Raw genomic sequence first — 13,096 nt, 5'->3', positions numbered from 1 at the left:
CAGGCCTGATGGTGAAGAAATGGGGTGGGAGCAAGGCCTTTCCAAAACTAATAAAGGAAAAATAAAACTCTGAACTTCGAGGCTCAAATGGAGGCTGTGGTTTGCTGTCCTGGGTTTGGCTGCCCAGTGCCCAGAAAGGAGAAACAAAGAGGCCGGGAGGGCAGGTCCGGGACAGTGGCTACCATGTTTTCCCCAGAAGCCGCTGCCTGCTCCACTGACTCAGTCATTTTCCCTCTTGCCCAGGCTGCAGGTGGCACTGCAAGCCCCCCTGCTCCCCCCGAAGTCAAGAACCAATGTGCCTGGCACTGCCAGTTCGGGGCATTCAGTCCAGGAAGTGTCCTGTGGGTTGTTTTCTTTACACGTTCAGAGAGCATAAGCACTGGGGGCAGGCCTCCCTGTGTGACATTGGGCAAGTGGCACTCCCACTCTGGGCTTCTCTTTTCTCGCCTGGATAGGGGATGACTCCAGCCTCACAGAGAAGTCTTGTGGATTTAGATGGAGGATGTGTGTGTGTGACTCCCAGCCAGGCACCTGCCCTCGGCAATTTCTGGCTAAACAGTGGCCTCCTTTGTGTCCCCCTGTTCTGGGTGAGTCCACCCATCCTAGCTAAGAGGGAGACTGTGGGATGGCAGGGATTTCTTGAGTCCTGCCCACCCCCCACTTGGTTTGGCTGGACTTAAAGTCAGGTCACTTTGCTGGGTTTCTGTGAATAGCTGTATTCCCAGTGTCTTCACTTCTGATAACTTAGGTGTTGGAGGTCGAGGAAAGAACGTCTCGGAAGGTTCACTGACTGGTTCCTTTGTTAAGCCGGGTGCCAGCACCCCAATGCAGAGTCCCTCCCAGATGCTGGCAGCCTTTGGTAACCCTTAGGGAGAGTGAGCCCATTCATCCTGGAGCTCAGAGCACCTTATCATTTCTGAGAAGAGGGTGCAGTGTTGGGGCGTGCTGTCGGCATGGTGCAGGTTCTGGGAAGATGGAAGCTGGACCTGGCTTGGGCCGCTGGTGTTCTGATGTCCAGCTCCCAGATGGAGAGAGGCCTAGGCCAACATCCTGAATTTTCACATCTGGGGGCAGGGGCAGGGGGCTTGGACCTCTGGCTGGGATTGCAGGGATGCTCCCAACCATCGCAGGCCCTGGTCTCTAGCCTGGAGCACATTACCAAGACCTGAAGGATCATTCAGCACCTTGTCCCACACTCCTTGGGGCCCTGTTCCTTGTGGGGAAACCCTTTCATTCCGCCATAGGCAGCCTCTGGGCCCAGATGCCCCAGGGACCAGAACCTCAGCTCTGGGATCCTGTGATTGGCCTGTAGGACCAGGCAGGTGGGCAAGCAGAAGAGGTAGGAAGGGGCTTGATTTGTAGCCCCCCCATAGTCCCTCTAAGCAATGCAGTCCTCAAGGCAGGCCCTGAAAAGCTGGAGGGAGGGGGGCGCAGCTGGTGGCTTTGTCCTCACAAAGCCCCTTATCTAGGCCACATTCAGCAAAGGCAGTTGGGACCCTGCCTCCGGATGGTGGTGGCATTCTGTTAATTGTGGTGCAGGGTGTTTGCTAGGTCTGGGGTAGATGCTTTCAAAATGAGTACATAGGAGCAGGACTACCCGCTAAGCTGGTAGCTAAAGGCCCAGACTGGGGTGGAAGACCCCTATCCCTGCAAAGATAATGGGGCTCCTAGTGGGGACTGCTAGGAGAATCTTCTAGACTTAGTCACATTTCACTTCTTTTTTGTAACTGGACTGCTTGCCCTGCAAAGATAATGGGGCTCCTAGTGGGGACTGCTAGGAGAATCTTCTAGACTTAGTCACATTTCACTTCTTTTTTGTAACTGGACTGCTTGCTCAGGATCTTCAAGTGCAGGCCCTCTGTCAATGGTCTTAGCAACCCTGGGCTCCTAGGCCAGCCATGCTTGGGAAGAAAGGTGGATGGGGCAGTCCCAGAGCTTCGGGGAGTTGGGGCTGGGGAGGGTCTGAGAAGGACCTATAGCTGCTGCCCACTAGGGTGCAGGTCAAAGGGCCCCACCAGCCAGCTGAGTGGGGGGCTGTGCTGCACGCTCTCCAGCAGCTTCTCCAGCCCTTGCCAGGCCTGGCCTACACTCTCACGACTCTGAGCCAGGCGCTCTGCTGGCAGCTCTGCAATGGAGCTGGCAGAGGAGACAACGCCATAGAGCTCACAGAGGCTGTGCCTCGCCTGCCTGACCCGCTGCTGGAGCTCGGCTGGGAGACCCTGGAGGCTGGAGGCTAGGGTGCTGTAAGCCACGTGGAGCTGCTGGATGAGTCCACAGGTCCTGGACAGAGCTCCCAAGTCTGACACCTGCAGGAAGAGGGAGAGAGGTGAGCAGGGGTCAGAGAGGAGAAGACCCTGGGAGCCTTGTCTTATACGTACCTCTTGGGTACCGGCTTTATCCGTCCATGGCTGTCCTTCTGGAGCCTCCTTGGCCTTTTCAATCTGTAAAGAGCCCAGCAGAGAAATGAGGGCTATTGGCAAGGACCTTTCACACACTTTCTCCTAAGAATGGCATGAGGAGCTGGGGTGGGAACTCCCTGGCCTGGAGCTGTGTGTCTAGACCTTTGTGTGGCATGGTGGGAGTGCCACAAGTTTAGAGCCAGCTGCCCCTGATAGGCCCGTCTTCTCTTGTAAAGTGGCAATAATCCAAATTCTCATGAGGTCTTCAGGGAGATCAAATAACAGTTGATGGAATCTTGTCACCCCCCAACTCAAAGCCCTCACGTGGCTCCCCATTCCCTGTTGGATAAAACCAACACTTCCCTGTGGTCTGCACAATCTGCCCCCGGGGCATCTCAGACCTCATCTCCCGCTAACACCACATCATGATCACTGTACACCACTGAACCCTAGATCCCTGGGCTCTCCCTCACCCATCCCCACCTTCACTCCATCCTATCACCCTAGTTGCCTTTCTCTGAACAGAGCTTGTTATTGGGCACTCTGGCATTTTTCAAAAATATATATATTTTATTAATTTTTTTACAGAGAGGAAGGGAGAGAGATAGAGAGTTAGAAACATTGATGAGAGAGAAACATCGATCAGCTGCCTCCTGCACACTCCCCACTAGGGATAAGGCCACAACCAAGGTACATGCCCTTGACCGGAATCAAACCTGGGACCTTTCAGTCCGCAGGCTGACGCTCTATCCACTGAGCCAAACCGGTTTCGGCCACTCTGGCATTTTTTAATTGATTTTATTTATTTTTTTATTTTAAAAAATATGTTTTTATTGATTTTAGAGAGAGAATAAAGGAGAGTGACAGAGAGAAATATCAATTGGCTGCCTCCTGCACACCACCTACTAGGGATGGAATTCACAATCCGGACATGGTCCCTGCCTGGGAATCAAACCTGTGGTTCATAGGTCGATGTTCAACCACTGAGATATCTCAACCAGGCTTAAATTGATTTTAGAGAGGAAAGGAGAGAGAGAAAAAAACATTGATTTGTTCCGCTTATTTATACATTCATAGGTTGATTCTTATATGTGCCCTGACCGGTGATTGAACCTGCAACCTTGACATATTGGGATGATGCTCTAACCAGCTGAGCTACCCAGTTAGGACTGGGTACTCCCTTCTTATGGTCCCACTTCTCCCCAACTCTGCATGGCTCCTTGGCATTCACAATGTGGCTCCAAGGGGTGCTCTCCTGCCCAGCCTAGACCCTCTCTGTCTGCCTGGTTGTCTTGTTTCCTTCTTTGCATCCCTTTTTGTAGGTACAGCAGTCCCCTCTTATGGTCAGTTTCACTTTCCACAATTTCAGTTCCTGCAGTCAATCACGGTTCAAAAATATTAAAGGAAAAATTCCAGAAATAAACAATTCATAATTTTAAAATGGCTGTTCTGAATAGTGTGTTGAGATCGCAAATGGCCCTGCTCTGTCCCGCCAGGGGCGTGACTCATCCCTTTGTCCAGTGTCTCCACTCTGTAGATGCCACACCTGTTAGTCACACTGTAGCCACATCAGTTATCAAATCAATTATTGGGGTATCACAGTGCTCATGTTCAAGTCACCCTTATTTGACTTAATGCCACAGTAACATCACTTATAGTATGTTATAATTGCTCTATTTTATTATTACTGTTAATCTCTCACTGTGCCTAAATTATAAATTAAACTTTATCATAGGTATGTATGTATACTAAAAAATAGTATATTTAGGGTTCAGTCTATCCATGGTTTTAGGCATCCACGGGGAGTCTTGGAAAATCTCTCCAAAGATATGGGGGGGCGGGGGGGACTACTGTATTTGGTTTGGTTGTCCATCTCCCTCTCTGGGACACAAGCCCCATGAGAACAATCTGTGGCTGTCTTAGTGGCTGACAGATGTCAGGTCACTGCCTGTGGTAGGGGAAGCCATGGGGAGATATTCTGAGAAAGGCACCCTGGAGAGGGGAACACTTACCAGCCTGATGGAGTCCTCAAGCTGGGCCAGTGTGGCCCTAGCCTGGAACTGGCCATGCTGCAAATGGCTCAGGGTATGCTCGAAAGCCCGCTGGCGAAAGCTGTGGGCCAGGTCACCAAGACGCACGAAGTAACTGCTCTGGTCTGCTGCGGGTACCCTGGGCCCAGGCTCAGAAGCCACCAACTGAGCTGGAAGGGAAGATGGGATTACTCAACCCAAGAGTCCCCTTGTGGCATCCAGATCTTGGGTTGCACAGATGACAAGCACCCACTAGGACCGCTAGTCCTCACCTTGCTCCTCAGCGTTCATGGGGTGGAAGATCTCCCGCAATTCCTCTGGGAGTGTCAGGAAGCCTGTGACACCTTCATGGCTGCGCATGGTGGCCATGCACCCCGCATCCTCCGTACCCAGTGAGGTTCCTTGTGTGAATGCTACCACAGTGGAACCAAGGCTCTGGGTACTTGCAGTGGCTTCTGTGGCAAGGACATGGCCTGCACAGAGAGTGTCAGGGAGGCTGGAGACCATGCAGGATGAAGCCTCCAGGGGGTTCAGCACAGTTTGTTGCCCAAATTTGTCTGTCTCCGAGTCATTGGTGAGTCCACCATAGGAGCTTTCCCCAGCAGCCGGTAACCAATTCTGTACAGTACGCAAACCAATCTGGGCAGCGCCCTTGGTCAAACCCATTGCCCCATTGAGGCCAGTGGATACTGTGTCTTTGGTGCCAGTCAGGAAGGTCTTGGAGGTGTCCACACCAGTCTGGACAGCACACTTGGCCATACCCATTGCCCCAGTGAGTCCAGTGGACACTGTGTTTTTGGTGCCAGTCAGGATGGTCTTAGAGGTGTCCACGCCAGTCTGAACGGCACTCTTGGCGACACCCATTGCTCCAGTGAGGCCAGTGGACACTGTGTCTTTGGTGCCAGTGAGGACTGTCTTGGTGGTGTCCATGCCAGTTTGGACGGCACCTTTGGCCACACCCATTGCCCCATTGAGTCCAGTAGACACTGTGTTTTTGGTGCCAGTCAGGATAGTCTTGGAGGTGTCCATGCCAGTTTGGACGGCACCCTTGGCCATTCCCATTGCTCCGGTTAGGCCGGCGGACACTGTGTCTTTGGTGCCAGTCAGGATGGTTTTAGAGGTGTCCACACCAGTCTGGACGGCACTCTTGGCCACACCCATTGCGCCAGTGAGTCCAGTGGATACTGTGTCTTTGGTGCCAGTAAGGACCGTCTTGGTGGTGTCCATGCCAGTTTGGACGGCACCTTTGGCCACACCCATAGCACCAGTGAGGCCAGTGGACACTGTGTCTTTGGTACCAGTGAGGACTGTCTTGGTGGTGTCCACGCCGGTCTGGACGGCACTCTTGACGACACCCATTGCCCCAGTGAGTCCAGTGGACACTGTGTCTTTGGTGCCAGTCAGGATGGTCTTAGAGGTGTCCATGCCAGTCTGGACGGTACCCTTGGCTACATCCATTGCCCCTGTGAGGCCAACGGACACTGTGTCTTTGGTGCCAGTGAGAACCGTCTTGGTAGTGTCCATGCCAGTTTGGACGGCACCTTTGGCCACACCCATTGCGCCAGTGAGTCCAGTAGACACTGTATTTTTGGTGCCAGTCAGGATGGTCTTAGAGGTGTCCACACCGGTCTGAACAGCACCCTTGGCCATTCCCATTGCTCCGGTTAGGCCAGCGGACACTGTGTCTTTGGTGCCAGTCAGGATGGTCTTAGAGGTGTCCACACCAGTCTGGACGGCACTCTTGGCTACATCCATTGCCCCTGTGAGGCCAGTGGACACTGTGTCTTTGGTGCCAGTGAGGACTGTCTTGGTGGTGTCCATGCCTGTTTGGACGGCACCTTTGGCCACACCCACAGCACCAGTGAGTCCAGTGGACACCGTGTTTTTGGTGCCAGTCAGGATAGTCTTGGAGGTGTCCATGCCAGTTTGGACGGCACCCTTGGCCATTCCCATTGCTCCGGTTAGGCCGGCGGACACTGTGTCTTTGGTGCCAGTCAGGATGGTTTTAGAGGTGTCCAAGCCAGTCTGGACGGTACCCTTGGCCACACCCATTGCGCCAGTGAGTCCAGTGGATACTGTGTCTTTGGTGCCAGTGAGGACTGTCTTGGTGGTGTCCACGCCGGTCTGGACGGCACTCTTGACGACACCCATTGCCCCAGTGAGTCCAGTGGACACTGTGTTTTTGGTGCCAGTCAGGATGGTTTTAGAGGTGTCCACGCCGGTCTGAACAGTACCCTTGGCCATTCCCATTGCTCCGGTTAGGCCAGCGGACACTGTGTCTTTGGTGCCAGTGAGAACCGTCTTGGTGGTGTCCACGCCGGTCTGGACGGCACTCTTGGCCACACCCATTGCCCCATTGAGTCCAGTAGACACTGTGTTTTTGGTGCCAGTCAGGATGGTCTTGGAGGTGTCCACACCGGTCTGGACAGCACCCTTGGCCATTCCCATTGCTCCGGTTAGGCCAGCGGACACTGTGTCTTTGGTGCCAGTCAGGATGGTCTTAGAGGTGTCCACACCAGTCTGGACGGCACTCTTGGCTACATCCATTGCCCCTGTGAGGCCAGTGGACACTGTGTCTTTGGTGCCAGTGATGACTGTCTTGGTAGTGTCCATGCCTGTTTGGACGGCACCTTTGGCCACACCCACAGCACCAGTGAGTCCAGTGGACACCGTGTTTTTGGTGCCAGTCAGGATAGTCTTGGAGGTGTCCATGCCAGTTTGGACGGCACCCTTGGCCACACCCATTGCGCCAGTGAGTCCAGTAGACACTGTGTTTTTGGTGCCAGTCAGGATGGTCTTAGAGGTGTCCACACCGGTCTGAACAGCACCCTTGGCCATTCCCATTGCTCCGGTTAGGCCAGCGGACACTGTGTCTTTGGTGCCAGTGAGAACCGTCTTGGTGGTGTCCACGCCGGTCTGGACGGCACTCTTGGCCACACCCATTGCCCCATTGAGTCCAGTAGACACTGTGTTTTTGGTGCCAGTAAGGATGGTCTTGGAGGTGTCCATGCCAGTTTTGACGGCACTCTTGGCCATTCCCATTGCTCCGGTTAGGCCGGCGGACACTGTGTCTTTGGTGCCAGTCAGGATGGTCTTAGAGGTGTCCACACCGGTCTGGACAGCACCCTTGGCTACATCCATTGCCCCTGTGAGGCCAGTGGACACTGTGTCTTTGGTGCCAGTGAGAACCATCTTGGTAGTGTCCATGCCAGTTTGGACGGCACCTTTGGCCACACCCATTGCGCCAGTGAGTCCAGTAGACACTGTATTTTTGGTGCCAGTCAGGATGGTCTTAGAGGTGTCCACACCGGTCTGAACAGCACCCTTGGCCATTCCCATTGCTCCGGTTAGGCCAGCGGACACTGTGTCTTTGGTGCCAGTGAGGACTGTCTTGGTGGTGTCCATGCCAGTTTGGACGGCACCTTTGGCCACACCCACAGCACCAGTGAGTCCAGTGGACACCGTGTTTTTGGTGCCAGTCAGGATAGTCTTGGAGGTGTCCATGCCAGTTTGGACGGCACCCTTGGCCATTCCCATTGCTCCGGTTAGGCCGGCGGACACTGTGTCTTTGGTGCCAGTCAGGATGGTTTTAGAGGTGTCCAAGCCAGTCTGGACGGTACCCTTGGCCACACCCATTGCCCCTGTGAGTCCAGCGGACACTGTGTCTTTGGTGCCAGTGAGGACTGTCTTGGTAGTGTCCATGCCAGTTTGGACGGCACCCTTGGCTACATCCATTGCCCCAGTGAGGCCAGTGGACACTGTGTCTTTGGTGCCAGTGAGGACTGTCTTGGAGGTGTCCACGCCGGTCTGGACAGCACCCTTGGCCACTCCCACTGCCCCGGTGAGGCCAGCGGACACTGTGTCTTTAGTGCCAGTCAGGATGGTCTTGGAGGTGTCCATGCCACTTTGGATGGCACCTTTGGCCATTCCTATTGCCCCAGTGAGTCCAGTGGACACTGTGTCTTTGGTGCCAGTCAGGACTGTCTTGGTCGTGTCCACACCAGTCTGGACAGCACCCTTGGTCATACCCATTGCCCCAGTGAGGCCAGCGGATACTGTGTCTTTGGTGCCAGTGAGAACCGTCTTGGTAGTGTTCATGCCAGTCTGGACGGCACCCTTGGCTACATCCATTGCCCCACTGAGACCAGTGGACACTGTGTCTTTGGTGCCAGTCATGACTGTCTTTGTGGTGTCCAGGCCCCCCTGTACAGCCCCTGTCACCATGTTCACAGCACCAGTCACTCCACTGCAGATGGTGTTCTTGGTGTCGGTCAGCACCATCTTGGTGGTATCCACACCAGCCTGAAAGGTCCCTTTGGCTATATCCACTGTCCCTGTGACCCCGCTGGCCACAGCCTCCTTGGTTCCAGTGTGCTCAGGTTGGGACATTCCAAGACCTCTCTGAACCACACCTTTAGCTGAGTCTGTCATGTTCGCCACTCCGGAGGAGATGGCATCTTTCGTTTTGGTCATCGTGGAGCACACCTGGTCCTTCACCCCAGAGATCATCTGATGAGAAAGGACATGTGTGGTCAAGAGCAGAGCTGGGAGGCAGACTTCTGCCAGCCTGATTCCTGATGGGCCTGGTAAGTGGTATCTGTCACCCAGAGGCCCTGCCTCCTCACTTCCCACCCCTGAGGTACCCATGGCTTTCCAGGACACAGCCTTCACAAGCTCCATCACTACGCCAAGTTACTCGTCTGACCCAGTAGAGCCCCTTTGCTGACAGCGGGTCCCTAACACCTCTGCAACCCTTGACAAAGTGCCTTGGTGGTATCCTTGCCTTAGGCTCAGCAAGCCATTGAATTTTGTTTGTTTGTTTTTAGCAGAATTTGAGCCTGGTTTCCCCGTTAACTGTGGAGAGACCAAATTGTTCATTAAAATGAATATATTCAACTAAGAGAAGGGAATGAACATTTGGAAAAGTGGTAACCACACAAGTACAGGGGCAAGTATTGGGTTCGAGCCGTAGGAAATTGTCAATAACTTTAATTATTTTTAACCTACCCAATGGCAGTTTCAGCCAATACCAAAGGGTCATAATGGCCTCAGGGTTGCCACCACTCAGGTTCAGCCCTGAGTGTGCTATTTTTAATTCAGTGGTTCTCACCTGGGGAGATCCAGCCTCCCTCTCCCCCTCACCCCCGGGGACATTGGGCAATGTTTGGGGACATCAGTGATTGTTGTGACTGGGGGCACAGGGCACTGCTTGCATTGATTGGCTGTGGGCCTGGCATGCTGTGCAACACCCCATAATGCCCAGAACAGCCCCACAACCAAGAATGATCCTGCCCCAAATAGCCACAGTACTGACATTGAGAAGCTCTGATGTTGAGAAGTTTATTCTCACTATCTGTTTCCTGCCCAGGATTAAATCAAGTGGGCACCTTGGGCTCTGTGCCCGCAGAGACCCACGTTCAAATCTCAGCTTTCCTGCACTCACTGTATGAAAGCCACATCCCCTCTCTGAGCCAGTTTCTTTCTTTTTTTTTTTTTAAATATATTTTATTGATTTTTTTACAGAGAGGAAGGGAGAGAGATAGTTAGAAACATCAATGAGAGAGAAACATTGACCAGCTGCCTCCTGCACGCCCCCCACTGGGGATGTGCCCGCAACCAAGGCACGTGCCCTTGACCAGAATCGAACCCGGGACCCTTCAGTCCGCAGGCCGATGCTCTATCCACCGAGCCAAACTGGTTTAGGCTCTGAGCCAGTTTCTGAAAAGTGATTAAAATAGCACCACCTTCAAGGATTATGGATTAAGGATTATCTGTACTTTGCAGATAGTAGGTGTTCAGTTAACATGAGTGAAGAAGAGTAGAAAATAATTGCATAAATGGAGAAGGGGTGAGGGGTCCGTTTTAATTTCAGCCAGAAGGACCTGTCGAGGTTCTTACCCTTCTGAGATGCTAAGATCTGGTTGAGCTGAGGGTAGAGGGAGACTAGGAAGACCAGGGTGGGGGCATGTGCTGGGCAGAAGAGTTCCTATCAGGGCTCTGCCACCCTCTGTGGCCTCAGCTGGCTTACACCCGTCCCTCCACTTGGCCCAGCCTTGGGTACAGGATAATATGGGCCGTCTCCATGTATTCAGGACCAAGGGTGGATGCAGCATTGCAGTAGTTCAGCCTCTGACTGCCCCTGGGTTCAGGTCCCAAACTACCATGACCTGCCACATGACTTTTGGCAGGTGGCTCAGCTTCTCTGTGCCTCAGCTGTCATGCTGGGCACTACTTACCCCTTCTTCACAGGGTGGTTGGGAGGATTAACTATTAAGCAGGACGTATAAAGTACAGTGTCCAGAGCTTGACACATGGTGAGTTGCCGCTGTTTGGGTTTCATCATGCTAGACAGACAGGGGTGATCTGTAGTTTGGAGCCTGACCCTGTGGGCAGTGAGGCAGTACTGCACCCATTTCACAGATGTGGCAATGGAAGCTTAGAGGGATGTCTGCTCTCTCCTTGGGCAGGAACCAAAACATTCCCGAGGGAGGCAGAGGCCATCAGACCAGGCCCTGACAGCCACTCACCTTGTCTGAAGGCGGCGGCAGCTTCTCCACCTCACTGGCCATCTGCTTCGGGTCGGTAGCTGCTATGGGCACAGGAGCTGGTCAGGCACCCCGGGAATGCGAGGGAAGCGGGCTGGCATCAGCTGCTCTGGTGCCCATTGCGCAATTGGTGGGCACAGCCCAAAAGGTCAGGAATGTCCCAGCCACCCCGCCAGGGACAGCAGGAGGTGACATCTGTGGCCATGGGCTTGGCTCCTTTTGACCCCCCAGGGCCTCAGTCCCCTGGAACTGAGGAGCTCCCTGGTGTTTTCTCCACATGAGTCCTGGGTGCTGTACGCCCACCCAGGGAGATTGCAGGGAGAGGAGTCAGGGCCCCGCCCCACCTCTGCTACAGCTGGCAGTTGCCTGTCAGTCCCGAGTATGTGGAGCAGAAGTCAGCTGCCAAGGGCTCGGCCCAGAATGAGGCCAGCCCGGGCAGCCACCCAAACCTGGGTCGCCTCCCCCTCCCCTGCACCAGCCCCCCCCCCCCCCCCCGATTGTCCCAGAGTACTCTGGCTGAGTAACTAGGGTGGGGAGACTCCCAGGCTCTGCCATCCCAGGAAAGCCACTGTCCCTTTTGGGGAACCAGGATTGCCATCCCCAACAAAGTCTGCCTGCAGAACACCCAGGCCCTGGTCCACAGGCATCATAAATGGGTGATGGGAGGTGAGGTGGGGGTGGAAAGTGTGAGTGGTACTGAAGGGAGATAGAATGTGCTCACATCCCCACTTTTGCTGATTATGCACCTTGAGCTACTCACTTGCCATTTGTATGCCTCAGTTTCCCCATCTGGTGCTAAATGAGTTGCCAGTCTTGTAGTGTCTATTTAGATGATGTAGGCACATAGGAAATGTCCCAAAGTGGCCACAAGTCCCTGCTTGGGGATTTCCTATTGCCAGAGTCCCCCAAGGCCCCCCACCCTATCGGGCTGTGTACTCACCCTGGGCCTGGGGATGGGTGGCCTCGGGGGTAGGAGCACCTGTGGGATCAGCTACTGGCTGGGCCTCTCTTGCTGAGCTGTGAGCATTGGCCACCAGGTTCCGGGCAGAACTGAATCCAGGCAGGAACCCCAAGAAGTTGCTCAGGGTCTATGTGGGGAGGGGGCAGCATGAGCAGGCTTGGCCGAGATGGGATGGGGTGGGGCAAAGCATCAGACAATCCTGGGCTTCCACACCTCTCAGGCTCTTGTTTTTGGGTGACCTTGAGTTTTAAGCCTCAGTTTCCTAGTCTGGACAATGGGCAGATGCAGCCGGCCTCCCATGGAAGGAGTCTCCAAGGCCTTCTTCCACAACCCCCATTTCACAAATGGGGAAACTGAGGCTGAGAGAGGGGCTGTGGTTAGCCGAGGGTCACAAAGTAGGAAAGGAGCTGAAGTCTGCCCCCACCCCAGCTTGGGACAGGAGGGAAGAGTTAGCACCTTGGCTCTCAGAGCCCTCCCACCCCACCCAGAAAGCTCCTCCCAGGTCTGAGGGTTGTGGAGGTCACCTTTGCAAGGTTCTGGGGGTCTCCAGGCCTCAGCAGGGATCTCCCCCCTCCCATACCTCTCCTCACCTTGCCCTTGGGTTTGTGGGGCTTCCGGCCTCCTTCCTCTTGAGCAGACATGTTAATACTCTAAGCAGCTGGGAGGGGGCAGAGATGGTTCATAAACGGGGTTCCCATGCCTCCTGCCCCACACCCATAGCCCCCAGACTTTCCCGGACACCCACCTGGAGACCTTGCCTCACCCTGGCATTGCTCACCTGGACTACGAGAGGGTCCTTTGGAGTGTCTGGCGGCGCAGCTGGCAGCTGGCTCTGCTTTCAGCTCCCAGGCCTTATAGGGTCTGGGGCAGGCGCAGGCTTGGCCTGCAGAGGCAGGCGGCCAGCCTGCTGGGGGAGGGCCCTGGAGGGTCACGTGCCTGCCCGCCAGGCCCAGCTTGCATGGGCCCCGGGCCCAGCACCTTTCCCCTGCTCTCAGTACTGGGCCACCTCTGCCCACAGCACCCGCCCCACCAAGCTGAGTGATTCACAGGCCATCCTATGTTCCTGAGACATAGCCTATATGCCCTCTTGGTCTATTCTTTCCACCCATGAGATGGACATGGTTCAAATCTGAGTTCTTCTGGGATGTCTTGGCCGCAGTT

The 13,096-nt window shown here is 54.5% G+C and overlaps 1 protein-coding gene across 3 annotated transcripts; it reads right to left on the bottom strand.

The window, feature by feature from the left end:
* Positions 1-179: 179 nt before the first annotated feature.
* Positions 180-12,785, bottom strand: PLIN4 (perilipin 4). Of its 3 annotated transcripts, none has more exons than XM_079770119.1 (7): positions 12,714-12,785; positions 12,526-12,593; positions 11,915-12,062; positions 10,957-11,015; positions 4,702-8,938; positions 4,412-4,599; positions 180-2,441 (listed from the first exon to the last, which is right to left on the bottom strand). In XM_079770119.1, the coding sequence occupies exons 2-7, from the start codon at positions 12,574-12,576 to the stop codon at positions 1,974-1,976; spliced, it is 5,151 nt and encodes a 1,716-aa protein (XP_079626245.1). In that variant the 5' UTR covers positions 12,577-12,593; positions 12,714-12,785; the 3' UTR covers positions 180-1,973. The 3 variants fall into 3 exon arrangements, with proteins under 3 accessions (XP_079626245.1, XP_079626246.1, XP_079626244.1); XM_079770120.1 differs by having other exon boundaries at positions 180-2,306; positions 2,379-2,441; positions 12,526-12,747; XM_079770118.1 differs by having other exon boundaries at positions 12,526-12,747.
* Positions 12,786-13,096: the final 311 nt, after the last annotated feature.

Source organism: Cnephaeus nilssonii (assembly GCF_951640355.1).
Source record: "Cnephaeus nilssonii genome assembly, chromosome: 5".
Taxonomy (NCBI): Eukaryota; Metazoa; Chordata; class Mammalia; order Chiroptera; family Vespertilionidae; genus Cnephaeus; species Cnephaeus nilssonii.
This window is presented reverse-complemented; position numbering and strand designations above follow the sequence as displayed.

Coding starts and splice junctions, on each gene's coding strand:
- PLIN4 (XM_079770119.1), bottom strand. CDS start 12,576: ATGTCTGCTCAAGAGGAAGGAGGCCGGAAGCCCCACAAACCCAAGGGC. Junction 12,063..12,525: donor CCCACAAACCCAAGGGCAAG/GTGAGGAGAGGT, acceptor CTCCCCACATAG/ACCCTGAGCAACTTCTTGGG. Junction 8,939..10,956: donor TGCCGCCGCCTTCAGACAAG/GTGAGTGGCTGT, acceptor CTTTCTCATCAG/ATGATCTCTGGGGTGAAGGA.